The following is a 27,680-nucleotide window of genomic DNA, read 5'->3' as shown; positions in this document are numbered from 1 at the left end:
ACCCAGGGCTTATATGGGGGAGACTAGCAGGGAGCCCATAGGTCAATCTTGGGATCACCTGGTCACTGGTACCTCCTGGGTAACAATCACCTGACATAACTCTTAAAGATACAACGCATTTTATAATACAATACACTGCAGAACATATGTACTGGGGGGAAACAGGTGCAAGGGACACTGAAGGAGGCTGTCTGACTGGGAAGCAAGGGTATGGGTTAACATCTCTCGTACTGGGCCACCACAAACTCCCCCTCTTGTCCACAGTGTACAGAGCCCTGCTTGTCCACCCATACTTCCTGTATTTGGACTCCTCATAGAGACACACAGGCAATAGCTGCAGGAACTAAAATATACAAATTTTTTAACCAGTGTATATTACAAATATACATATAATGGTATTATCTACATTATATAAAAAGTTTTTGTGGACGACAGGTACACTTTAAAGAAGCACTACAGGAATTTATTTAATATTTATTTATTTTTTACTTCTATAGTGCAACATAAGGTATTATTAGAGAATAACGTAGAGGTTCTTGTGTATGCCTGGTGCTCACCTATTTGGATGTAAATTAATCACTGAAGTGATTTCTAATGCTGACCTGGGTTGAGGTCAGTTCTAATATGTTCCATGTTCCAGAATAGAAACAGATGGAGCTTTAGGAATAGAGATGACATCAGGAATAGCATGACATCATCACCTCAGATAAATCCTTCTAGCTCCCAGATCCCTCCCAGGGGCGTTTCTATAGGGGACGCAGAGGTAGCAGTCGCATCGGGGCCCCAAAGCACATCTGTCCCATAAGAGGCCAGTATTATAATTGGCATATTGGGCCCTGCGCATGATATGGGCAAAAAACAAACAAACAAACCTGGAGTGCTTTTTTAAATATCTTACACATGGGGACTGAATTGCGTATATATGTGTATTCTGTATCTAGGTATATATGTTATTCATTTTCAGTGAAAGTTTATGAGGATTCCTTTATGTCATCGGCCTCCAAACTGTGGCCCTCTAGATGTTGCAAAACTACAACACCCAGCATGCCCGGACAGCCGTTGGCTGTCTGGGCATGCTGGGAGTTGTAGTTTTGCAACATCTGGAGGGACACCGTTCGGAGACCACCGCTTTATGTGTATATAAGATAGATGTAATGTACTATAGATCTAATGTGCTGTTTCTTCTCTGGTCTTGCAGACAGTGTAGAGGATGAGTTTGAGTTGTCCACCGTTTGCCATCGTCCTGAGGGACTGGAGCAACTACAAGAACAAACCAAATTTACCAAAAAAGAACTTCAGGTTCTGTACAGAGGCTTTAAAAATGTGAGTATGTGACGGCTGTGCTCACAATGCACATTCCAACTGCAATCTCATAATGTGGATGTATCTAAGCCTATTGTGTGTGCTGCGAAACAATGTATCTATGGCTGGGTTCACATCACGTTTTTGCCATACTGTTTTCAATCCGTTTTCTAAAGAAAACCGTATGGCAAAAAAACGGATGGAACAGTATCGGAAAAAGTAAACTGTATTCTTTTTTATACTGTATACTGTTTTTAAAAGTGCATACAGTTCCGTCCGTTTTTATAAAAAATAAAACCCATATGTTTTTGATAATTTTGTCCATTTTTAATGGAAGGGGTGTTGGATGTGCAAAGTAAAAACGTATACGGTTTCCCATATGGAACCATATACATGTGCGTTTCCCATTGACGTCCATGTTAAAAAAAAAAAACGTATTCGGTTGCAGTACGGTTTTTAAACCAGAGACAAAAATGTGGTCAACCACGGTTTTGACTCCAGTTTAAAAACCGTACTGCAACCATATACGTTTTTTTTAATATGGACGTCAATGGGAAACGGAACGCACATGTATACAGTTCCATACGGGAAACCATATACGGTTTTTACTTTGCACATGCGCATGTGCATCCTAAAGTCCCCACCCAACACCCTTCCCATTAAAAATGGACAAAATTATCAAAAGCGTATGGGTTTTATTTTTATAAAAACGGACGGAACTGTATGCACTTTTAAAAACGCATACAGTTTACTTTTTCCCATATTGTTCCATCCGTTTTTTTCCATACGGTTTTCTTTAGAAAAACTGATTGAAAACAGGATGGCAAAAACGTGATGTGAACCCAGCCTAATAGGGGTGTGAATTGGCAAGAATCTGGCGTTACGATACGTATCATGAAACACGTGTGACGATACGATATATCCCGATTCTGTCTCAAAGACGATATATTGCGATTTTTTTCCCATGAGGCTGTATGAGGGCTAATTTTTTGCGCTATAATCTGTTTTTTGGATTAGTACCATTTTGTTATTGATCTGACTTTTTAATCTCTTAACTTCTTTTATGGGATATTATAAAAATTGCAATTCTGTTTAATAGGTCGTACAATTACGCACGCAGCGATACTGAATATGTTTATTTTTATTATGTTTACATGTTTTTATATAGGAATAGGGGGTTATTTGAACTTTTAATATGGAAGGGGTTAATGTGTGTCTTTTAAAATTTGATGAAAACACTTTTTTTTTTTTTACACTTTATTAGCCCCTTAGGGGACTTTTAGGAGGAATCATCAGATTCCTCATACAGATCAATAGGGTTCTATTGAACTCCATTGATCTGTGTGCTCTGCGATCCATTGATAGAGCCTAGTCCAGCCAATCAATCAATGACAGAGCCATAGACACCAGGGAACAGCGATCATGCTGCGGGGGGGGGGGGCGAACCACCCCACAAGCCCACCAGGGAGCATTCACAGGTCCCTTTATATGCCGCTGTCAGCTTTGACAGCGGCGATCTAAAGGGTTAATAGCCAGCCGCAGCGATCACCGCATGCTGGCTATTAGCAGCAGCCCCCGGGGGCTGCAGGGTATGGAGCGGACACGTTTTCAGAGCCCACTCCATTCACACCTTAAAAATTTTCAATTTTTTCATAAAATTTTGGAATTTTTCACCATGAAATGATGCAAGTATCGACAATAATTTACCACTAACATAAGGTAGAATATGTCACGAAAAAACAATCTCGGAATCAGAATGAAAGGTAAAAGCATCCCAGAGTTCTTCATGCTTAAAGTGAAAGTGGTCAGATGTGCAAAAAACGCTCAGGTCCTACAGGGGCGTACCTAGAGCATTTGGCACCCGGGGTGGACCCTTTGTTTGGCACCCCCCCCCCCCCCACACACACACCCTTAATTACACAGCCCCTCCATCCCCTCCCCCCAGGAGCGGACTGACAACACTCGGGGCCCCCGGACCAAAAAAAAGGCAAGGGTCCCTGCTAGGCTCTGCAGCTCGTCAATCTTCTGCCACGCTCCTATTCCACCCAAATCCCACACACAATAAACTAAAATTTATATATGTAAGAAACACTTTAACGTAGGTACATTTCTATGACCAATAATACTGGTATACAAGGAGTAAATATATACCACCACACAATAACTGGATAATGCCGCCATACTGAATAAAACCACTATATACAGTATACTATAAAGGATCTGTATACAATATAAGTGATTATATACAGGACCATATGGCGGTAGATATCAGCTGCACACAGGATGTGTATACCATATCAGTGATTACAGTTACATTTTGGGACTCACAATTATGTCTTTTCTGATCAGTGCATCCTCTTTCCTTTTCTTCTCTGTCCGGATAAGACCGCCATGCGGATCTCTTAACATCTGCCGGAAAAACATGTCAGACTCTGCATATTTTCAGCGCCCTCCCCTCCTCTACACAATCTTCCCATCTATAGACCCACAAACTGTAATAATGCCCTCCTTGGTGTCCTGCACAGTAAAAGGGCAGGTAGGTAGGTAGCCAGGTAACCCCCTCTTTCCCATAGGTATATGCAGAGTTCCACCCCCCCCCTCTTTCCCATAGTTATATGCAGAGTTCCACCCCCCTCTCTTTCCCATAGGTATATGCAGAGCTACGCTACACCCCCCTCTTTCCCATAGGTATATGCAGAGCTAAACCCCCACCCCCTCTTCCCCATAGGTATATGCAGAGCTACACCCCCCCCTCTTTCCCATAGGTATATGCAGAGCTACACCCCCCCCCCCTCTTTCCCATAGGTATATCTAGGGTTGGGCGGTATACTGGTTCATACCGAATACCACATTTTTTGGGCTGCACGATATGAATTTTCCCCCATACCACAATACCGGTTGGGCCCCTCCCCCTCGGGAATGTATTATCAGCCTAGCACAGCGCTGTCCCCACATCGAGGAACTAATCCTATGTCACCCACCAGCACTGTTCTGCTCCCCCCAATTAATGATAAGCCCAGCTGGGTACTACTCACATATGTCAAGCACTGCCCTCCTCCTCTTTGTTGGGGGCCGCCGGGCGCTGGAACTCTATACTGTACGCCAGTGGTCTCCAACCTGCAGACCTCCAGATGTTGCAAAACTACAACTCCCAGCATTCCCGGCCGCCGGGCGCTGGAACTCTATACTGTACGCCAGTGGTCTTCAACCTGCGGACCTCCAGTTGTTGCAAAACTACAACTCCCAGCATGCCCGGACAGCCGTTAACTCACCCACGTCGGCCGCACACTGGGGACGGGAACGCCGGACAGCCGTCAGCCTATCACCGGCCAGAGCGATGCCCCGTCCCTGCCAGTGATAGGCTGAGCCCACTGCCATGTATGAAGCCGGCTTTTTACATGACAGTGAGCTCAGCCTATCACTGGCAGGGGCTGATGGCTGTCCGGCGTTCCCGTCCCCAGCGTGCGGCCGACATGGGTGAGTTAAAAGTTTATTTTCTGTATCATTTGCAGCCAGGGCATAGGTATACAGCGTACCGCAGTGGTCTCAAACCTGCGGACCTCCAGCTGTTGCAAAACTACAACTCCCAGCACGCCCGGACAGACGTTGGCTGTCCGGGCATGCTGGGAGTTGTAGTTTTGCAACAACTGGAGGTCCGCAGGTTGGAGACCACTGGCGTACAGTATAGAACTCCATCGCCGGCGACCCCCAACAAAGAGAAGGAGGGCAGTGCTTGACATATGTGAGTAGTGCCTCGCTGGGCTGATCATTAATTGGGGGGAGCAGAACAGTGCTGGCGGGTCACATGATTTTGGGGGGGGGAAGCCGAACACTGCACGCGGGTCACATGATAGGGGCGGGGGGGCAGAACAGCGCTGGTGGGTCACATGATTTTGGGGGTGGGTGGGGGAATACCATTATATACTGTGGAACCGCCGTAAGTTAAAAAAAATACCATGATACACATATATGGTCATACCCCCCAGCCCTAGGTATACGCAGAGCACCCCCCCTCTCCCCCCCTTCCCTATAGGTATATGCAGAGCACCCCCTCCCCCCCTTCCCTATAGGTAAATGCAGAGCACCCCCCCCCCTCTCCCCTATAGGTAAATGCAGAGCACCCCCCCTCTCCCCCCCTTCCCTATAGGTAAATGCAGAGCACCCCCCCTCCCCCATAGGTATATGCAGAGCACCCCCCCCCTTCCCTATAGGTATATGCAGAGCACCCCCCCTCTCCCCTATAAGTAAATGCAGAGCACCCCCCCCCTCTCCCCCCCCTTCCCTATAGGTAAATGCAGAGCACCCCCCCTCCCCTATAGGTTAATGCAGAGCACCCTCCCTCCCTCTCCCCCCTTCCCTATAGGTAAATGCAGAGCACCCCCCTCTCCTCCCCTTCCCTATAGGTAAATACAGAGCACCCCCCTCTCCCCCCCTTCCCTATAGGTAAATGCAGAGCACCCCCCGCCTCTCCCCCCTTCCCTATAGGTAAATGCAGAGCACCCCCCCTCTCCCCCCCTTTCCTATAGTTAAATGCAGAGCACCCCCCCCTCTCCCCCCTTCCCTATAGGTAAATGCAGAGCACCCCCCCCCCTTCCCTATAGGTAAATGCAGAGCACCCCCCCTCTCCCCCCTTTCCTATAGTTAAATGCAGAGCACCCCCCCCTCTCCCCCCTTCCCTATAGGTAAATGCAAAGCACCCCCCTCCCCCCCCCCTTCCCTATAGGTAAATGCAGAGCACCCCCCCTCTCCCCCCTTCCCTATAGTTAAATGCAGAGCACCCCCCCTCTCCCCCTTCCCTATAGGTAAATGCAGAGCACCCCCCTCTCCCCCCCCTTCCCTATAGGTAAATGCAGAGCACCCCCCTCTCCCCCCCCTCCCCCCCCTTCCCTATAGGTAAATGCAGAGCACCCCCCCCTCCCCCCCCCTTCGCTAAAGGTAAATGCAGAGCACCCCCCCTCTCCCCCCCTTCCCTATAGGTAAATGCAGAGCACCCCCCCTCTTCCCCCTTTCCTATAGTTAAATGCAGAGCACCCCCCCTCTCCCCCCTTCCCTATAGGTAAATGCAGAGCACCCCCCCTCTTCCCCCCCCCCTTCCCTATAGGTAAATGCAGAGCACCCCCCCCTCTCCCCCCTTCCCTATAGTTAAATGCAGAGCACCCCCCCTCTCCCCCTTCCCTATAGTTAAATGCAGAGCACCCCCCCCCCTCTCTCCCCCTTCCCTATAGTTAAATGCAGAGCACCCCCCCCCCTTCCCCATAGGTGTATGCAGAGCAAAAAAAAATAAAAAAGGATGCTCACCTGATGTCCCACGCAGCGATCTCCTCAGCTGCAGGGCCCGCGTCTTCTCCCCTCCACAGTACAGGTGCCGATGAGTGACGTCACCGGCGCCTGTACTGCGTGCTGCGTGGGGGCGGAGGTCATGTCTCCTCTGTGTAGCTGCAGATGCGGCTCACACAGAGGGGACGCCTTCTCATGTATGTGCGTGTATCGCGCATACAGGAGAATGTAGCGCTTACTGCTGGGGATCTGGGATGAGTGTCCCGGACCTCAGCAGCGGCGACGGCGGGTCAGTCCGCCCCTGGCACCCCCCTTGAGAGTGGCACCCGGGGCGGGCCGCCCCCCCTCCTTGGTACGCCACTGATAAGGGGTTAAGCCCTTGTCCGCCAAAAGCTAAACTAAAGACCACTACAATCACTTTAGCAATATTACCTCTCTCTGCAGTTACATCTCTCATAGCCATCTATCCTCAGATTTGTCCTTTCTTTATCCGGCTCTTTTTTCGGAAACCATACCATCCATGCTGCCTAGATCTCCTTTAGAACAGGGGAATTCTGCCTTCCATGTGGTCTCAGCCACAGACTAACTTCCAGCTACTCAATTCTTTTTTAACAAGTCTCTGGTAAAACAGAGACATCTAGTGGCAGCAACCAACATCGCAGACATACGTTCAACACATAGAAATTTATTACAAACACAGTCAACAGACAAAACATTCACATTTCACCAATCGCCACCCCTTACACGCTGCTACGCTGGTGTGTCCAAGCCTGTCTTATATGATACTGTGCTGCTGAACTGCGTATCTAAGCTTATTGTGCGATACGGTTTACCAAGCCAGTGTATGTAAAACTAATACTTATATATGAGGTAGTGGCTGTGAACAGTACTACACATAGCTCTCAGAATATGACTGATATGCAGAAGAAAAGAAAAAAAGCTGCAGTACCAGGCATGGCCACTATATGATATGCTGGCGTCAGACCACACCGATTTGATATAAAAATGGTATACTAGAGGAAAATATTTATTTTTTAAATCAACTGGTGCGACAAAGTTAAACAGATTTGTAAATGACATCTATTTAAAAATCGTAATCCTTTCCAGTACTTATCAGCTGCTGTATGCTCTAGAGGAAGTTGTGTAGTTCTTTCCAGTCTGACCACAGTGCTGTCCAGAGCAGGAAAGGTTTGCTCTAGGGATTTGGACAGTTCCTGACATGGACAGAGGTGGCAGCAGAGAGCACTGTGGTCAGACTGAAAAGAACTACACAACTTCCTCAGCAGCATACAGCAGCTGATAAGTACAGGAAGGATTAATATTTTTATATAGAAGTAATTTACAGATCTGTGTAACTTTCTGGAGCCAGTTGATTAGAAAATTTGTCTTTTACGCCAGAGTACCCCTTTAAGATTGACTATCAAAAATAATGTCTTAGAAAACCCCTAGGCAGGGACATAGACCAGAGCTGACAAAATGCTCTAAATCTATCCATTATAGATGGTGGCAGTATCGCGCTGTCAGCTCATTACGTAGATGGGTGTCAGCGCGAGGTCCGGCTGTGATTTTTGTTTTTTTTCCTTTTTTATTCTGCGCTCTTGGAAAGCTGAGGTCTCCGGTGTCTTCTGCTGAAACTGACCGGACATGTTAATACTTAATCACCTAATCTGCTAATGGTAGAGGAGCAGGAGAGCAACCAGAGTGGCGCCCTCTAGTGGGGAAATCTGTATCTATGTAGAAAATGTCTCTCAACCAGGGATACCTCCAGCTGCTGCAAAACTACAACTCCCAGCATGTCCGGACAGCCTTCGGCTGTCCGGGCATGCTGGGAGTTGTAGTTTTGCAGCAGCTGGAGGCATCCCTGGTTGGGAAGCACTGATGTAGACGGGACCAGGGAATTCTGGGAAAATGGACTGGTTCCTGCTGTTTACTACAATGTCCGATTCTCTTATAACAGGAATGTCCGACCGGCATCGTCGATGAAGATAATTTCAAGCAGATTTACTCCCAGTTTTTCCCACAAGGAGGTGAGTGATGGTGTGTTACAGAGTTTCCCAACCAGGATGACTACAACTCCCAGCATGCTGACTGCTGACGGTACGCTGGTTGAAAAACACTGTGTTAATTGATTATGAGGCTAGTCAAAGGGGTACTCCGGTGGAAAACATCTATTTATTTATTTATTTATTTTTATCAACTGGTGCCAGAAAGTTATACAGATTTGTAAATTACTTCTGTTTAAAAATCTTAATTCTTCCAGTACTTATCAGCTGTTGTATACTACAGAGGAAGTTCTTTTCTTTTTGAATTTCTTTCCAGTCTGACCACAGTGCTCGCTGCTGACACCTCTGCCCATGTCAGGAACTATAAAATGGAGGGAAAAAGCAGAGGTAGCACCAGGTGCGGTGTAGGTCTTTATCCGGTATAGGTGGGTACCCAGGTGGGGGTGGCGTGTTCCTTGCCGGTGATGGTAGCTTGGTATGCAGGCCAGCAGCGTGAGGACGGAGCCCAGAGGAGAGTCCGTAGAGTAATGTAGAAGTATTGGAGAGAAAAAGCTGCGTTGGTGCTCCCAAGGAAGTAACTAGAGATGAGCGAACTTACAGTAAATTCAATTCGTCACGAACTTCTCGGCTCGGCAGTTGATGTCTTTTCCTGCATAAATTAGTTCAGCTTTCCGGTGCTCCCGTGGGCTGGAAAAGGTGGATACAGTCCTAGGAGACTCTTTCCTAGGAATGTATCCACCTTTTCCAGCCCACCGGAGCACCTGAAGGCTGAAATAATTTACGCAGGAAAAGGCATCAACTGCCGAGCCGAGAAGTTCGTGACGAATCGAATTTACTGTAAGTTCGCTCATCTCTAGAAGTAACCCAAGTCGTGGGTATTGATGCAAAATAATTTAGTCTTACAGCATAAGAAATCAAAGAAAATAATAAATATAAAGCAAGACGCGTTTCGGGAGTCACAGCTCCCTTTTTCAATTGCAGGTGGGCAACCACCTGCAATTGAAAAAGGGAGCTGTGACTCCCGAAACGCGTCTTGCTTTATATTTATTATTTTCTTTGATTTCTTATGCTGTAAGACTAAATTATTTTGCATCAATACCCACGACTTGGGTTACTTCCTTGGGAGCGCCAACGCAGCTTTTTCTCTCCAAAACTTCTACATGTCAGGAACTGTCCAGAGCAGGAGAAAATCCCCATTGCAAACCTATATTCTGCTCTGAACAGTTCCTGACATGGACAGAGGTGTCAGCAGAGAGCACTGTGGTCAGACTGGAAAGAAATTAAAAAAGAAACATACAGCAGCTGATAAGTACTGGAAGATTAAGATGTTTAAATAGAAGTAATTTACAAATCTGTTTATCTTTCTGGCATCAGTTGATATAAAAAAAAAAAAGTTTTCCACTGGAGTACCCCTTTAATACTTAAATGTTTCAATTCACTGGCATATAGCAGAGATATTGGACAAGGCAGCAGACAGCACTTTTAAGTCTGCGCAGTGTGGACCTAGATTTGCATAGCGGTTTAAGGGCCCAGCCTAAAGGGGTACTCTTATTAGCTATGCAAAGGATAAGGGGATAAGATGCCTGATTACGGGGGTCCCGCCACTAGGGACCCCTGTGATGTCCAGGCCGGCAGCGGCAGCATCTGGAACACAAAAGCTTTCAGCTTCCGTGTTCATGACATCATGCCACGCCCCCTTCATTCATGTCTATGGGAGGAGGCATGACGGCTAGTATTCCCATAGACATGAATGGAAGGGGCGTTGTGGCTGTAGTCGCCAGTCATCCGGCAGGGAGCAGACTTCGCTTCATGCACATGATGACCAGAGTGCCGCAGCGGGGATCGCAGCAGGGGGACCCCCGCGATTAAACATCTTAGATCAAGATGATTTCCAGCGGAGTACCCCTTTCAGTATAGGGCCTAGATAGGGGATAACAAGCTGGGAACCCCACTGATCGAGAGAAGGTGACAAAATTGTCACCAAAATGAAAAGCGCAAAGCACTGAACTTAGCAACGATTTGTGCTGGAGAATGAAGAGAGTGCTTGCTGCGCATGTGCGGTAGGCTTCGTTCATTTTAGAGAAAATTTTGGCCCTGTTCTCAGAGGTCTCAGCTGTTGACTCTAACCACCCCCCCCCCCCACACCCCCCCCCCCCCCCAAACACACACATTAACTTGTCCTGTGGATAGGGGATGTTTCCCTTTAAAGTGAGTCTGTCAGCCCTATATCATGCTCAGAGCTCAAGTGTCAAGGAGGTGGAGCTGAGCTGCTGCAGCATGCATGCCTCCTCCCTGCCCCACCCTTCCTGTATTTACTGATTGACATACAAGGCTAAGCGCTGGAGGCCAAGCCCTGTATGTAAATCAGTAGAGGCAGGGAGGGGTGGGGGAGGGAGAAGGCATGCATGCTGCAGCTCAGCACTTCCTCCTTGGGCCTTGAGTTCTGAGCATGATCTAGAGCTGACATTTCTTTTAATGTTTGCATGTTTTTGTAGCTAAATATCAGTTTTACCAGCAAAAAATCATGCAGGCCTTAAAACTTTTTACTGCATCCTGGCCAGACAGGCCGCCATGTTTGTCTGTACCCGTGTTTCCCAACCAGTGTGCCCTCCATCTGGTGCAAAACTACAACTCCCAGCATGCCCGGACAGCCTTTGGCTGTCCGGGCATGCTGGGAGCTGTAGTTTTGCAACAGCTGGAGGCACACTGGTTGGAAAACACTGGTCTGTACCCTCAGAGTTCACTTTTGTAGCAAGCCTGCAGCAGTCCAGGTGTTTTCAGTAGGCAACAACACTTCCATTCATAGACAACAAGCAGAGATCTTGGAAATGGTGAAAAGCTGACATAAAACTTGTATTAGAAAGATGCAGAACTGTTTGTTATACAGAGATGAAAACTGATTTACAAGAGCGGACAACTCCTTCAGCCGTTCACTCTGTGTTGTTTTCTGAATGGCTCCGGAGCTCCCTCTAGTGTTTCTATTTAATAAAACACTGTATTTCTGAATGTAAGCTTGTTCTTTATTCAAAACTCACACAAGGTTCTTTGAATGACTCAAACGTGGCATAGAAATTCCTAATTTTTGTGCACCTTATTTATTCCTTATGTGTGTACATAGTGTCGGTGTCCTCCCTTGTCACTTACTGTTCTTTTCTATTCTAGATTCAAGCATGTACGCACATTTTCTATTCAACGCATTCGACACCGATCACAATGGATCCGTCAGCTTTGAGGTGAGAATTTGTAATCAGACTGTAGACTCTATAGGGAATGTACTGGGTATATATATGAAGGTAATATATATATATATATATATATATATATATATATGTGTGTGTGTGTGTGTGTGTGGTGAGGATGTGATGAGAGCAGATGTTATTACCCTAGGGGCAGATGGCATTAACCCCTTGTATTCGTGACGCCAGGGCGTGGTTTAACCTCTGCACCACCCGATGGTATGCCGCTGATTCCTGGGCTAGGCATGGGGCAAATAATGACTCCGATGCCAAGTTACGGAACAGCTTTACTAAGGTAGACAAGTGTAATAGTGTTGACAGTTCAGTTAGGTCCAAGGAGTTGACCAGTGACTTCAGAGACTCTAGGGCTCTCCTGGACTTATAGTGGATTTGGACAATTTGCTGCAGGCCCACGCTGACTTGGTACAAACTGATCTTGACTGACTTGACTAGACTGACTGGGGCACTGGATTAGTGGATGTGTGGCTGCGTGGTTAGGCCTTGGGTATCCTCAGGACACCAGACACTCTCAGGTCTTAACTTTACTGTAGCTCAGATAAGGCTGGGTTCACACTACGTTTTGTCCCATACGGGAGCGCATACGGCAGGAGGGAGCTAAAACCTCGCGCTCCCGTATGTTACCGTATGCGCTCCCGTATGCCATTCACTTCAATGAGCCGACCGGAGTGAAACGTTATTACCTTCATATATATTATTACCTATATATATATATATATATATATATATATATATATATATATGTATATGTACAGTGGGGCAAAAAAGTATTTATTCAGCCACCAATTGTGCAAGTTCTCCCACTTTAAAAGATGAGAGAGGCCTGTAATTTTCATCATAGGTATACTTCAACTATGAGAGACAGAATGGGGGGAAAGAATACAGGAAATCACATTGTAGAATTTCTAATGAATTAATTGGTAAATTCCTCTGTAAAATAAGTATTTGGTCACCTACAAACAGATTTCTGGCTCTCACAGACCTGTAACTTCTTCTTTAAGAGTCTCCTCTGTCCTCCACTCGTTACCTGAATTAATTGGACCTGTTTGAACTTGTTATCAGTATAAAAGACACCTGTCCACAACCTCAACCAGTCACACTCCAAACTCCACTATGGCCAAGACCAAAGAGCTGTCGAAGGACACCAGAAACAAAATTGTAGACCTGCACCAGCCTGGGAAGACTGAATCTGCAATAGGCAAGCAGCTTGATGTGATGAAATCAACTGTGGGAGCAATTATTAGAAAATGGAAGACATACAAGACCACTGATAATCTCCCTCAATCTGGGGCTCCACGCAAGATCTCACCCCGTGATGTCAAAATGATCACAAGAACGATGAGCAAAAATCCAAGAACCACACAAAGGAACCAATGAATGACCTGCAGAGAGCTGGGACCAAAGTAACAAAGGCTACCATCAGTAACACACTATGGCGCCAGGGACTCAAATCATACAGTGCTAGACGTGTCCCCCTGTTTAAGCCAGTACATGTCTGGGGCCCGCCTGAAGCATTTGGATGATCCAGAAGAGGATTGGGAGTATGTCATATGGTCAGATTAAACCAAAGTAGAACCTTTTTATAAAAACTCAACTTGTTGTGTTTGTAGGAGAAAGAATGCTGAGTTGTATCCAAAGAACACCATACCTACTGTGAAGCATGGGGGTGGAAACATCATGCTTTGGGGCTGTTTTTCAGCAAAAGGACCAGGGCGACTGATCCGTGTAAAGAAAAGAATGAATGGGGCCATGTATCGTGAGGTTTTGAGTGAAACCCTCCTTCCACCAGCAAGGGCATTGAAGATGAAACATGGCTGAGTCTTTCAGCATGACAATGATCCCAAAAACACCGCCGGGCAACAAAGAAGTGACTTCGTGAGAAGCATTTCAAGGTCCTGGAGTGGCCTAGCCAGTCTTCAGATCTCAACCCCATAGAAAATCTTTGAAGGGAGTTGAAAGTCCGTGTTGCCCAGCGACAGCCCCAAATCATCACTTCTCTAGAGGAGATCTGCATGGAGGAATGGGCCAAAATACCAGCAACAGTGTGTGAAAACCTTGTGAAGACTTACAGAAAACGTCTGACCTCTGTCATTGCCAACAAAGGGTATATAATAAAGTATTGAGATGAACTTTTGTTATTGACCAAATACTTATTTCCCCCCATAATTTGAAAATAAATTCTTTGAAAATCAGACAATGTAATTTTATAATTATAAAATTACAGGCCTCTCTCATCTTTTTAAGTGGGAGAACTTGCACAATTGGTGGCTGACTAAATACATTTTTGCCCCACTGTATATATATGTGTGTGTCAATATATACCGGTGTGTATATATAAATATATATGGTTAATAATAAATATGAAGGTAAAAAATCATATTAATGTGTGTGTGTGTGTGTATATATAAATATACGTGTATATACATATATATATATATATATATTATATAATATATACACTACTACTACTATTATTACCTTCATATAAATATATATATATATATATATATATATATATATAGAAGTGAACAGTTTCTATCTGAATTCCTAGCAGCTATATAACAGGAGAAATGAAGGAGTGTGTAATCTGTATATAGCCATGTTCACACTATGGAATTTCCCATGTGGAATCTGTTGCAAAAATTCCACTTGGCAATTCCATTGCAGCAGAGTCCCCTTATTTCCATTATTTTATTTCATTATTTACACGGAGGCAAGATCTGTGCAAAAAATTCCAATTTCAGCCTGCAGATGTCAATTCTCTTTACAGAATCCGCTCGGTAATCCATTGCTGTACAATTCGGAGCGGTCCTAGCGCCAGCTAGGGTGAACATTTCGCAGTGTTGCCTAAGCATTGTGCCTCCAGCTGTTGTAAAACTACAAGAGCTGCTAGCACAGGTTACACAGCAGACCTTTTTTCGGGGGGAGTTGCCCAAAACAACTTTTACTGAGTTATATAACTTTTTTTAAACCCTCAGCCCATGGATCATCCCCCCCTCATACAATCTGTACACGTCTGTCCATTTCTTCAATGATCTTACCTGATAACTGTAAAATTCCCTTCTCATCCATAGGATTTTGTAGCGGGATTGTCCATTATCCTACGAGGGAGTATAGACGACAAACTCAACTGGGCCTTCAACTTGTACGACTTAAATAAAGATGGCTGCATCACTAAAGAGGTAACCCTAGACTTCTTCTCTAATTCACACATCTGGTTTCCCAATGACGCTCACCTCTAGTCTTCACAGTCTTTATACAAGACTTCTCTTGTGCTTCCCCTCTATTCTGAACGCTCTCCCCTATTCCATCTAACATTCTCCGGCTCTTCCTCCTTGACTGAAAACGTACACTCACTGGCCACTTTATTAGGTATGCCTGTTCAATGGCTTGTTAACACAAATAGCTAATCAACCAATCACATGACAGCAACTCAGTGCATTTAGGCATGTGGACATGGTCAAGACAATTTACTGAAGTTCAATTTGAGTTGTCCCGACATATTAGGCCCCAGCACCAGGAAGGAGACTAATGTCGGGGCTCTATATGTCACACTGACAACACTCCAGCCAACGATTAGCTAAGCTGCAGTCTGAACCGGAAAACAGAAAGAGAACTGCACTGAAGGACGGAGCATCGATACTGGCAGCTTTGGGGGAGCAGCAGGAGGTAAGTTTTTTTATTTAATTTTTTTTAAATGCCGGCAGCCTGGGCAGAATTTTTTTTTTTTAAAGTTAAATGCGGAGTTCCCCTTTTGAAGTGACTATGAACGAGGGATGCTTGTTGGTGCCAGATGGGCTGCTCTGAGTATTTCAGAAACCGCTGATCTACTGAGATTTTCACCACAACCCTCTCTAGGGTTGTTGATGTCAGAGAATGTTAAACTGTAAGATTTACAACCACTCCATGGAACATGTCAACTCTCAGGAACCCTGCAATCTGCTGTCTGAGGCGAGATGCTCATCCTGCCTCATGGCAAGTACAGCTATTCAATAATACCACCAAATCGGTATAAGACATGGTCAGCGACTGACAATGATAGGAACAACACAGGGTAGTGAGACTAATGTCAACAAGTAAATCACAGGAAATGACCTACCCTTAGGGTATGTTCACACTGAGGAATTGGAGAGGAATTTCCACGAGTAATGCTGCTCGCTTTTTCCTCTCCAATTCATTCAGCAGTGAAAACCCCCATAGAGTTGTGCAGAATTTCTGCCCCTCAGTTCACACTGAGGAATTTCCTCAAGCAGAATTCTGACGAGGAAGACTGTTCCGCTTGAAGAAAGAACATGCTCTTTCTTTCAGGCGGAATCAGCGTCTTACTCCCATAGACATCAATGTTAATTTTTTTTTTTCAGTCAGAATCATTTCCACGCGGAATTGGCGCGGAAATGGCGTGGAATTTGCACGTAATTGGCACGGAATTTCCGCATGAAAAAAAAAGAGGATAATATATATATATATATATTATACTCTTCTCCTCCTCCGCTTGAAATTTTTATTTCTGCGTGTGGAATTCCGCTCGAATTCCGCACCAATTCTGCGCAAAATCTCTGTGAGTTCTTGTGGAAAAGTAACAATATTTTGAGGCAGAACATTTCTGCTTCATTTCCGCCCCAATTCCTCAGTGTGAACATACCCTTAAAGTATAGATCCAGATAGTAATACACAACTTTATGTAGGGCTGGGCGGTACACCGGTTCATACCGAATACCAAAATTTTTCTGCTGCACGATATGAATTTTTCCTATACCGCAATATCGGTGGGGCCCCTCCCTCTCGGGAAGGAATTATCAACCCAGCGCTGCACTGTCCCCACATTGGGGAACTAATCATATGTGACCCGCGAGCGCTCCTCTGCCTCTCCCCCCCCCCCCCCCCCCAAATTAATTATCAGCCCAGTGCTGCGCTGTCCACATCCGGGAACTACTCACTTCACCAGCAAGCGCTGCCCTCCTCGTCCTCCTGAATGTCGCGGCCGCCGGCACTAGAACTCTATACTGTACGCTGTATCCCTATTCCCGCGCTGCAGAAGATAAACAAAATAAACTTTAATGCACCTTCCTACGTTCCCCCGTCGGTCCGGACCTGCTTCCTGGGGACGGGAACGTCGGAGAGCCGTCAGCTTATCACCGGCCGCTGCGATGTTCTGCCTCGGCCGGTGATAGGTTGAGCGCACTGTCATGTAAGAAGCCGGCCGGTGATAGGCTGACGGCTCTCCGACATTCCCGTCCCCAGGAAGAGCGTGAGGCCGACGTAGGAAGGTGCGTATACGTTTATTTTGTTTATCTTTTGCAGCCGGGGCATAGGGATACAGTATACAGTATAGAGTTCCACCCCGGCGGCCACAACAAACAGGAGGACGAGGAGGGCAGCGCTTGTGAGTGACATGCGGGTAGTACCCCAACGGAGAAAGCACAGCGCTGGGCTGATAATTAATTTGGTGTGTGTGGGGGGGGGGAGCAGAACAGCGCTCGCGGGTCATATGATTTGGGGGGGGGGAGAAATACTGTTATGTACCAAGGAACCGCCATAAGTTTCAAAAATACCGTGATACACATATTTGGTCATACCGCCCAGCTCTAACGTTATGCTTTAATAAGGTGCCAGTAAGTAGTATGGACCCTAACATTACAAAAAAAAGTGCACACATTGAGGAGATTGTGAATTGTCAGAGCTGGTGGGGACTAGTCACAACTAGAGTAGATGTAACTATGAGGGAAGGGGAGGGGATGACCTGCCCACCCTAAACCTGTGCCCACCTGTAGGGTGAGCATGTCATCCCCTCCCCTACTCTCATAGGGGGAGATTTATCAAAATCTGTGCAGAGGAAAAGTTGCCCAGTTGCCCATAGCAACCAATCAGATTGCTTCTTTCATTTTGCAGAGGCCTTGTTAAAAATGAAAGAAGCGATCTGATTGGTTGCTATGGGCAACTGGGCAACTTTTCCTCTGGACAGGTTTTGATAAATCTCCCCCATAATCACTATTTTATGTAGTTATGACTAGTCCCCATCAGTTCTCCTACATCACTTATTCCTCACTATGGCCCAGATTTATCAAACTGTGTGAGAGAAAAAATTTGTGATTTTCCCACAAGAACCAATCACAGCTCAGCTTTCACTTTACCAGAGCTTGTTAGCTGCACTGTGATTGGTTGCTTGGAGAAAATCACTCTATATTTTCTCTCACACAGTTTGATAATTCTGGGCCTATATGTTTTTCTTTATTTTTTGTAACCTTAGCGACCATACTACAGTGGTCCCTCAACATACGATGGTAATTCGTTCCAAACGAGCCATCGTTTGTCGAATCCATCGTATGTTGAGGGATTCGTGCAATGTAAAGTATAGGAAGCTGTACTCACCTGTCCCTGCCGCTCGAGATGGTGTCCCCGCCGCTCCCGATGGTGACCCCGGCCTCCGCTGGGCTCTCCGCTGTCTTCTCCGGTCCTCCGCTGTCTTCTCCGGTCTTCTTCTGTCTTCTCCGGTCCTCTTCTGTCTTCCGCAAGGCCTTACTGGGCCTGCGTAGCGACGTCATTACGCCGCTGCGTACGCCATTCCTATTGGATGACGTGCGCAGCAGCGTATTGACGTCATTGGAGAGGGCCGAGAAGACACCGGAAGACCAGCGCTGGACCCGGAGGGCACCCCGGAGCATCGTGGAGGGGTAAGTAATACTTACCGCACCACACGGGGAACTTTAAGCTGCTATCCGACAGCAGCTTAAGCATTTGGCGCTGCCGGATAGCACTTAATGCGATGGCCCTGACATAAAAAAAGCATTGTATGTCGATGCTGACATCGACATGCGATGGCCTCTGAGAGGCCATCGTATGTCGATTTCATCATATGTCGGGGCCATCGTAGGTCGGGGGGTCACTGTACTTGATGGCACCTTTTTAAAACAAACCAAATAAAAATTGTGTATTACTATCTGAATCTATACTTTAAAGGGGTACTCCATTGCTAGACATCCTATCCCCTATCCAAAGTATAGGGGAAAAGATGTCTGATCACTGTTGGTCCATCCGCTGGGACCCTACCCCCCCCCCCCCCTCCCCGTGATCTCCGTGCAGACACCCGGCGTTCTGAACATAATGATCAAAACGCTGGGTTTAGGAGGCCGTGGTCATGAGGTCATGCCACACCCCCTCATGTCATCACGCCACACCCCCTCCATTCATATCTATGGGAGGGAAGTGGGCGTGACATCATGCCATACCCTCGCATGTTGTTATGTAATGCCTCCTCCATTCATGTCTATGGGAGGGGCGTGGGCGTGACACCACACCACGCCCCCTCGTGTTGTCACGTCACGCCCCCTCCATTCATGTCTATGGGAGGTGTTTGGGTGTGACATCATGCCCCGCCCCCACATGTTGTTACGTAACGCCTCCTCCATTCATGTCTATGGGAGGGGCGTGGGACGTGACATCACGCCACGCCTCCTCGTGTTGTCACGTCACACCCCCTCCATTCATGTCTATGGGAGGGGGCGTGACAGCCATCATGCCCCCTCCCATAGACATGAATGGAGAGGGCATGGGCCACGATGATGTCACGACCACAGCCTCCCAAACCCAGTGTTCTGAACATAATGTTCACAACGCCGGGTGTCTGCACGGAGATCGTGGGGGTTCCAGTGGCCGGACCCCTTGCGATCTGTCTATTAACGGGGTACCTCTTTAAGGGTCGGTCATTTGCTGTGATTAACAGATACAGCCATTGCAACTCCTTAAAAAAATACTCAGAATTTTCAGAGGGGCCCTCATGCTCCAGCTTTAAAGTAAAGTGAACCAATGTATGACAAATAGTAAGTAACTTTAATATTAGACTGACGTGTGGGTGTAACTTTCTTTACCTCTTGATGTCTTGAACCCCTGAGGGTACGATGAATGAGCGAATGTTGTGTAGTGCTGATCAACGCAAGAATCCTTGGCAACGCTCTCGGACCTCACAACCCGTCATGAAATACATTATAGCAGTGAATTCTATAAATAACTTCTGATGTCAGGGATATTTAAAGGGACAAAGGCATTTTAGCATTAACATGGGGGGGGGGGGGGAATCCTGAAAATGTCACTTTTTTTATTGTAGGTATTTAATCAATGTCTGGGGAAAATAGAGTTTGCACATAAATCATGTCCCACTAGTGCATGTTAAGACTTGACATTTTTTTACACATTCAATTTTATGGTAAAATGAAGGATGCCATTAAAAATCACAACTTGTCCCATGTGAAATATATAGCTCATCTGATAAAAAATTTTTTTTAATGAAAAAAGATATGGCTCTTAGAAGGCAAGGCAGTAAAAAAGTAAGCAAAAAAGTAAAAATCACTGTGGCACGGAAGGGTGAATGATATTTCAGATTTTGGTCTTAAAAGGTACCTGAGTGTTCAAAAAACTTTTGACATGTCCTAGAGACTTGTAAAAAGTTTTAATAGGTCGGGGTCTGGGTGATCAGACCCAGACCGATCACTAAAACTAGCGGGGAGAGGAGCACTGCTGTGCAAGCAACCCAAGACGTTCCCACAGACTTATATAATAAGACCATCTCGGTCATGTGACACGGGTGTTTGGAGAGAAAGTGCTTAGCGCGGACTTCTCCTGCCTTGTTCTGATGATTGGTCGGGCTCAAAACACTACGACCCTGACCGATCAAAACATTTCACTTGTCCCTAGGACATGTAAAAACGTTTTAGAACACTCATGAAAGTTTTAAGACCTACATAGGCAATATTATTATTATTATTAAAGGGGTATTCCAGGAAAAAACTGTTTTTCTTATATCAACTGGCTGCAGAAAGTTAAACAGATTTGTAAATTACTTCTATTAAAAAATCTTAATCCTTTCAATAATTATCAGCTGCTGAAGTTGAGTTGTTGTTTTCTGTCTGGAAACAGTGCTCTCTGCTGACATCTCTGCTTGTCTCGGGAACAGCACAGAGTAGAAGAGGTTTGCTATGGGGATTTGCTTCTAAACTGGGCAGTTCCCGAGACAGGTGTCATCAGAGAGCACTTAGACAGAAAAGAACAACTCAACTTCAGCAGCTCATAAGTACTGAAAGTATTAAGATTTTTTAATAGACGTAATTTACAAATCTGTTTAACTTTCAGGAGCCAGTTGATATATATAAAAAAGTTTTTTCCTGGATAACCCCTTTAACAATTTCTTGCTGCTTTATTTTTTGCCTTTTTGTTATTTTTTTTACTGCTTTGCCTTCTAAGACCCCAACTGATCAAAACTTGGTAAATAATTGTAAAGGTAATGTCAAATCTTTTGTGTTCCATTAACCATTTTTATTGTTTTGTTCCTTGCATTCGTCCAGACATAAGGTCTTGGTTTCTTCAGGACAAGCGGTACATTTTTAGGAACCATTTTCTGGTTCCTAAAATGCACATTATTGAAATCTTTCTGTTGTTCACTGATCGTCATGCATGCTTTTTTAATTCAGTGGGTTATTATGGATATGGTATTACTAGAGATTAATATAAATTCACTTTATTAATTATGTTTATTTTGTGTGTGTGTGGGGGGGGGGACTGTTACATTTTGTTACATACTGTCAGCAGAGGGTTTGAACCCAGAGACAAGGGGAATCAAGCAACAGAAAGAATGGAGGCAAGCAGAGGGGGAAACAGTGTACATAAAGGATAGGACACATTAAAGGGGAATTCGGGGGAAAAAAACGTTTTTATATATACCAACTGGCTCCCGAAAGTTAAACAGATTTGTAAATTACGTCTATTAAAAAATCTTAATCCTTCCAATAATTATCAGCTGCTGAAGTTGAGTTGTTCATTTCTGTCTGACAACAGTGCTCTCTGCTGACATCTCTGCTTGTCTCGGGAACTGCACAGAGTAGAAGAGGTTTGCTATGGGGATTTGCTTCTACTCTGGACAGTTCTCGAGACACGTGTCATCAGAGAGCACTTAGAAAGAAAAGAACAACTCAACTTCAGCAGCATTAAGATTTTTTAATAGAAGTAATTTACAAATCGGTTTAACTTTCTGGAGCCAGTTGACATATTAAAAAAAAGCTTTTTCCTGGATAACCCCTTTAAAATACTGGTTTAAGCAGAGTTTTTTATTGTTGTTTTTCCAGCTATATATCCCACAACTCCCTCCCCCCCTTAGACACACTCAAATTCAGTCTGAAAAATATTTTCCTGTTATGTTTTCCTGCCTGAGCTCTGCCTGGGATAATCAATTGGAGGGTTCAAATATGTCCCTAAAAATGTTCGACCAATTTTTTCTATAACAATGTTGTAATGTCCAATATATTTTGTTTTATAATTACCCAATTAGATTTTATCTCCTTCTTGTTTCCCGCAGGAAATGATGGACATCATGAAATCTATATATGACATGATGGGCAAGTATACATACCCAAACATGCGCGAGGAAGCTCCGCGGGAACACGTGGAGAATTTTTTTCAGGTAAATTCTTAAATTAGACAAACTCTCATTTTGCTAATGTTCTATTGCCTCTAAAATGAAAAATCTTCCTTAAAAATCTCCAATTGTTGTGGATCTACAGCTCTTGTGCAACAAATCTATGTCTCCATGGTTACAGACTACAAATAAACCTGTGTAGTCTGATCCTGCAGTCATGTTATGTTTTTTTCTATCTGATTCCACTTCTACTGTCTATATGTCAGCAAGAGCAGAGTAAAGCAGATTACAGGGAACTTGTCAGACCCTGCGGCCTCATACACTGACCAAAGGACCCGATAGGTCAGGAGAACTGCGTTCCAGCAATGCTCCAACTAAGTTTAAACGTCTCGCCCCTTCCGGCCAGACAATGGTGGTTGATAGCATGAATATGGGGAGAAGCCCTGTGTTCAGGCTGTCAATCAAGCCTGATTGGCGGGAGGGGGTAGAGCGTGTGTTAGTGTAACCGCTTGGCATGACTATATAACCGGTCATGGGCGTTTGCGATTAAACTTATTTTGGTGACATCATTGGAATGCCGTTCTTCTGACCTGTCATGTCCTTGGCTCGGTGTGTGAGGACCGAGCGTCCTGACAGGTTCCCCGATTGCAGAATAGATGTTAACAGAGCATAGGATTTAAAGGGGTACTCCGCTGCTCAGCATTTGGAACACACTGTTCTGAACGCTGGAGCCGGTGCCAAGAGCTTGTGATGTCATAGCCCCCTCAATGCAAGTGAGGGGGTGGGGCGTGACATCTTGAGGGGCGGGGCTATGACATCACAAGCTGCCGGCTCCATGGTTTGGAACAGTGTGTTCCAAACGCTGAGCAGTGGAGTACCCCTTTAAAGAAGATCACAATCCATCTCTCGAAAGGAACTTATCTTTGCTTCTATTTCATGTACTTTTTTTTTTAGAAAATGGATAGAAATAAGGACGGTGTTGTAACCATTGAAGAATTCATTGAATCATGTCAGAAGGTGAGTTCATAGCACTGCGCTCCTCAAATATATTGGGCGAGATTTATCAAAACGAAAAAGTGGAGGGTCTACCCATAGTAACCAGCTGGGTTTCAACTCTTTGGTTGGGCATTGGCTCCATTATTACTTGCCTCAGTAATGCAGCCCATACTGTGGTCCTTGTAACACTCCAACGTATGATCTTCTATATTTACTCCAACGTATGATCTTCTATATTTACTCCAACGTATGATCTTCTATATTTACTCCAACATATGATCTTCTATATTTACTCCAACGTATGATCTTCTATATTTACTCCAACGTATGATCTTCTATATTTACTCCAACATATGATCTTCTATATTTACTCCAACGTATGATCTTCTATATTTACTCCAACGTATGATCTATATTTACTCCAACATATGATCTTCTATATTTACTCCAACGTATGATCTTCTATATTTACTCCAACGTATGATCTTCTATATTTACTCCAACGTATCATCTTCTATATTTACTCCAACGTATCATCTTCTATATTTACTCCAACGTATGATCTTCTATATTCACTCCAACGTATGATCTATATTTACTCCAACATATGATCTTCTATATTTACTCCAACGTATGATCTTCTATATTTACTCCAACGTATGATCTTCTATATTTACTCCAACGTATCATCTTCTATATTTACTCCAACGTATGATCTTCTATATTCACTCCAACGTATGATCTATATTTACTCTAACGTATGATCTTCTATATTCACTCCAACGTATGATCTTCTATATTTACTCCAACGTATGATCTTCTATATTTACTCCAATGTATGATCTTCTATATTTACTCCAACGTATGATCTTCTATATTTACTCCAACGTATGATCTTCTATATTTACTTCAACGTATGATCTTCTATATTCACTCCAAAGTATGATCTTCTATATTTACTCCAACGTATGATCTTCTATATTTACTCCAACGTATGATCTTCTATATTCACTCCAACGTATTATCTTCTATATTCACTCCAACGTATGATCTTCTATATTCACTCCAACATATGATCTTCTATATTTACTCCAATGTATGATCTTCTATATTTACGCCAACATATGATCTTCTATATTTACTCCAACGTATGATCTTCTATATTCACTCCAACGTATGATCTTCTATATTTACTCCAACGTATGATCTTCTATATTTACTCCAACGTATGATCTTCTATATTCACTCCAACGTATGATCTTCTATATTTACTCCAACGTATGAGTCATTCATGTGCTCATAAAAGTACAAAACAATGAATAAAAAAATTATAGCACCAGCTCTAGCAAATCTTAAAACAATGTGCCAGCCATGTATCAGTGCTAATAATGTAATGCCAGTCATAGCAGATTAGCAGTGCTTATGATATAGTCCCTTTACAGATCAGCAACTCTGGTCAAAGTGCTAAACCCCAATAGGGCTTGTACCAGTGTCCCAACCATGTACCTGAACCTATACTATAGTGCTAAGATTTGTATTGCTTTCATCAAAACACTAGTATTAGCAAATACACCAGTGTTTGCCAACCAGTGTGCCCCCAGTTGTTGCAAAACTACAACTCCCAGCATAAACTATAGGTGCAGCCATATATTAGTGCCCATACTTTAGTGCTAGGCCATATACTGCACTGAAGTGCCAGCCAGCCCTAGTAGTGCTCATACAAATGTGTAAGTCCCATATTAGTGCTAATACCGTAACGCCAGTCATAGCAATACTAGTACCATTGTACCAAACCACAGTACAGTCTGTGTTAATACAATATCATATGCATTCATACTGTAGTGCCTACCCCACTAGTGCTCAAACATTTGCGCTAGTTGTAGCAGGGCTTATACGGTAGTGCAAGATGAAACAGGGCCATTGTTATAGTGCCAGCCCTAGCAGTGCTAATACTATAGTGCCAGTCTTAGCGGTGTTCATAGTATAATGCCAGGCCTAGCAGTATTCATACAATAATGTCAACCCTAGCTGTGTTTATAGTATAGTGCCAGCCCTAGCTGTGTTCATAATATTGTGCAAGCCCTAGTATTGTTCACAGTATAGTGCCAGCCCTAGCAGTTTTCATAGTATAGTACCAGCCCTAGAAGGGTTCGTAGTGTAGTGCCAGCCCTAGTACTGTTCATAGTATAGTACCAGCTCTAGCAGTTTTCATAGTATTGTACCTGCCCTAGCACTGTTCATAGTATAGTGAAAGCCCTAGAAGTGTTCATAGTATAGTACCAGCCCCAGCAGTTTTCATAGTATAGTATCAGCCCTAGAAGGGTTCATAGTATAGTACCATCCCTAGCAGTTTTCATAGTATAGTGCCAGTCCTAGTACTGTTCATAGTATAGTACCATCCCTAGCAGTTTTCATAGTATAGTGCCAGTCCTAGTACTGTTCATAGTATAGTACCAGCCCTAGCAGTGTTCATAGTATAGAACCAGCCCTAGCAGTGTTCATAGTATAGTACCAGCCCTAGAAGTGTTCATAGCATAGTACCAGCCCTAGTAGTGTTTATACTATAGTACCAGCCCTAGTAGTTCTGATACAAATGGGATAGCAACTTATGTGCACCTATACTATATTGTAAAGAAGCCTTTCTTGCTCTCTCCGGAAGAGAGCTCGCCACCTTAGTGCCACCTGTTGGAGATAACATCCCTAAAAGACATTGCTTGACCCTTTTAGAACAGACTAGAGAATATTAGCTGGCACAGAATCTCTTCTAAAGGAGTCACCCACCTGTGGACAGCTGTTTCAGGGTTTTTGCCCCTTGTCAGTACTGGGCAGGGTGCCGGCTGGCCAGCCAAAAAAGCCTTACCGTGGGGCTATATTACTAGCCCAAGTAGCCCAAAAATATTTTGGTGTCCTTTTAAGGAAACAGTCCTATTTCCTTGCTCCATAGTCCATTGTGTGGGGTTGCTGATCCCTGGAGGTAGGTCAGGGTTCCATCATCCGCAAGGACTTGGGTGCAACTGGTCTGTTAAGCTACCCATTACTCCAAAACCTACGTGTATCATCCTCATTGTAACTTTCTTCCCTTTCTCCTCTGCAGGATGAAAACATTATGAGATCGATGCAGCTCTTTGACAATGTCATTTAGAAAACCCACAGTCTTCAAGATTTTCTTTATTTATTTTTTTTGTTTTCTTTTCTCAAGCTCACACTTTTACAAAGACAATAAGGATGCACAACTACCCGCGTGTGCGTCCGACGCAAACTAATGCAAACTTAATCTTTGTATGATGTCCTGGCTGTTGTAAACACTGAAACACTTAAAGGAGCTGATCCCTCACTTGAAGATTCCAAAGGTATCATCGACTAATAGCACTAGGATTCTTCCACCTTAAGACCTTCATGATGGGAGCAGTCGCCTCCGGCGAGGACCTTTTGTGGAGATTTTGAAAGCTCTATAGTAACTTCCAGCTGACTTCCGAAAACCAGGGAAACCTTAGAAACTTCTTGCATTTCTTTTCTTTCAGATGATAGTAGTAACGGGACAGTATCGATATTCACTTATCACACAGCGCATCTTAATGGACAACATGTCTTGACCTGGTTCAAGTCTTCAAAGGAGATACTTTGGCCAAGTGACTTTAAATTGATCCACCTAAATTATTATGTGGTCCTTCACATTTTGCCATAACATGAGAATGAAGATTTTGGGGTGGGGTTACTCTAACTAACCCTGCTTTTGTCAACCCTTTTGTGGGCCTATTGGCAAGTATGCCATAGTTCTTTGAATGCTGCCTACAATTATTTGTGGAATTACAAGGATCGGCGTGACGATACGGTCATTTTATACCAGGTGAAAAAGGTGAAATCCAACTTGAGTCATCTTTCACGCCTTATAGGTCCCAAAATAAAGAAGTTACTCAATTCCTTAGTGGTCTTAAGGCCCTTGGTGGGAAATCTCAGATATAACACTGTCAATAGTGCTCCCTTATTGCCTCTTTGTTTTGGGAATTGTGGGCATATTGGTTATCGTTTCGAGTCCAGACTCGTAGAAACCCAACCATAGGATGACTTTAGGAGGAATTTCCCTTTAAGACCTTACACTTCAAATGGCTGTTAGCTGTCGGCCAAACAAGGATTTGGCTGTTTCCCAACTCCAATAAACTGGCACATTTGGCTCAGCCAACTATGCATTTATTTTGGGTAAAAGTTGGCCATACACGTTAGACCAAAGTTGGCCCAAAGCAACAATTTTGTCAGGATCGGTCAACCATCTATTGTATATGGTGACCTCCTCACTATTCCCATAAAGACCAATGTTGATTAGAGAATTATCGGACATGTTTCAACCACCCAATCATTTTGTTTCTCCCTTGAAAACAAACCATAATGTTGAGTGGAGAGGCCACCATACACATTAGATCAGTGGTCTCCAAATTTTGGACCAAACCT

General features: G+C 44.4%; 1 protein-coding gene across 8 annotated transcripts in view; it reads left to right on the top strand.

The window, feature by feature from the left end:
- KCNIP2 (potassium voltage-gated channel interacting protein 2) overlaps positions 1-27,152 on the top strand; it is a 530,818-nt gene extending 503,666 nt beyond the window's left edge. For all 8 annotated transcript variants that reach the window (XM_056530658.1, XM_056530653.1, XM_056530660.1 and 5 more), the window contains 7 exons: positions 1,199-1,323; positions 8,537-8,606; positions 11,745-11,815; positions 14,911-15,018; positions 22,179-22,283; positions 23,193-23,255; positions 26,329-27,152. In XM_056530658.1, the coding sequence (XP_056386633.1) occupies positions 1,199-1,323; positions 8,537-8,606; positions 11,745-11,815; positions 14,911-15,018; positions 22,179-22,283; positions 23,193-23,255; positions 26,329-26,376 (590 nt within the window). In that variant the 3' untranslated portion in view covers positions 26,377-27,152. The remainder of the gene's footprint in view (positions 1-1,198; positions 1,324-8,536; positions 8,607-11,744; positions 11,816-14,910; positions 15,019-22,178; positions 22,284-23,192; positions 23,256-26,328) is intronic.
- The last annotated feature ends 528 nt before the right edge of the window (positions 27,153-27,680 follow it).

The sequence above is a fragment of the Hyla sarda genome, chromosome 7 (assembly GCF_029499605.1).
Source record: "Hyla sarda isolate aHylSar1 chromosome 7, aHylSar1.hap1, whole genome shotgun sequence".
Lineage (NCBI taxonomy): Eukaryota > Metazoa > Chordata > Amphibia > Anura > Hylidae > Hyla > Hyla sarda.
The sequence above is the reverse complement of the archived record's forward strand: the minus strand, read 5'-3'. Positions and strand labels throughout refer to the sequence as shown.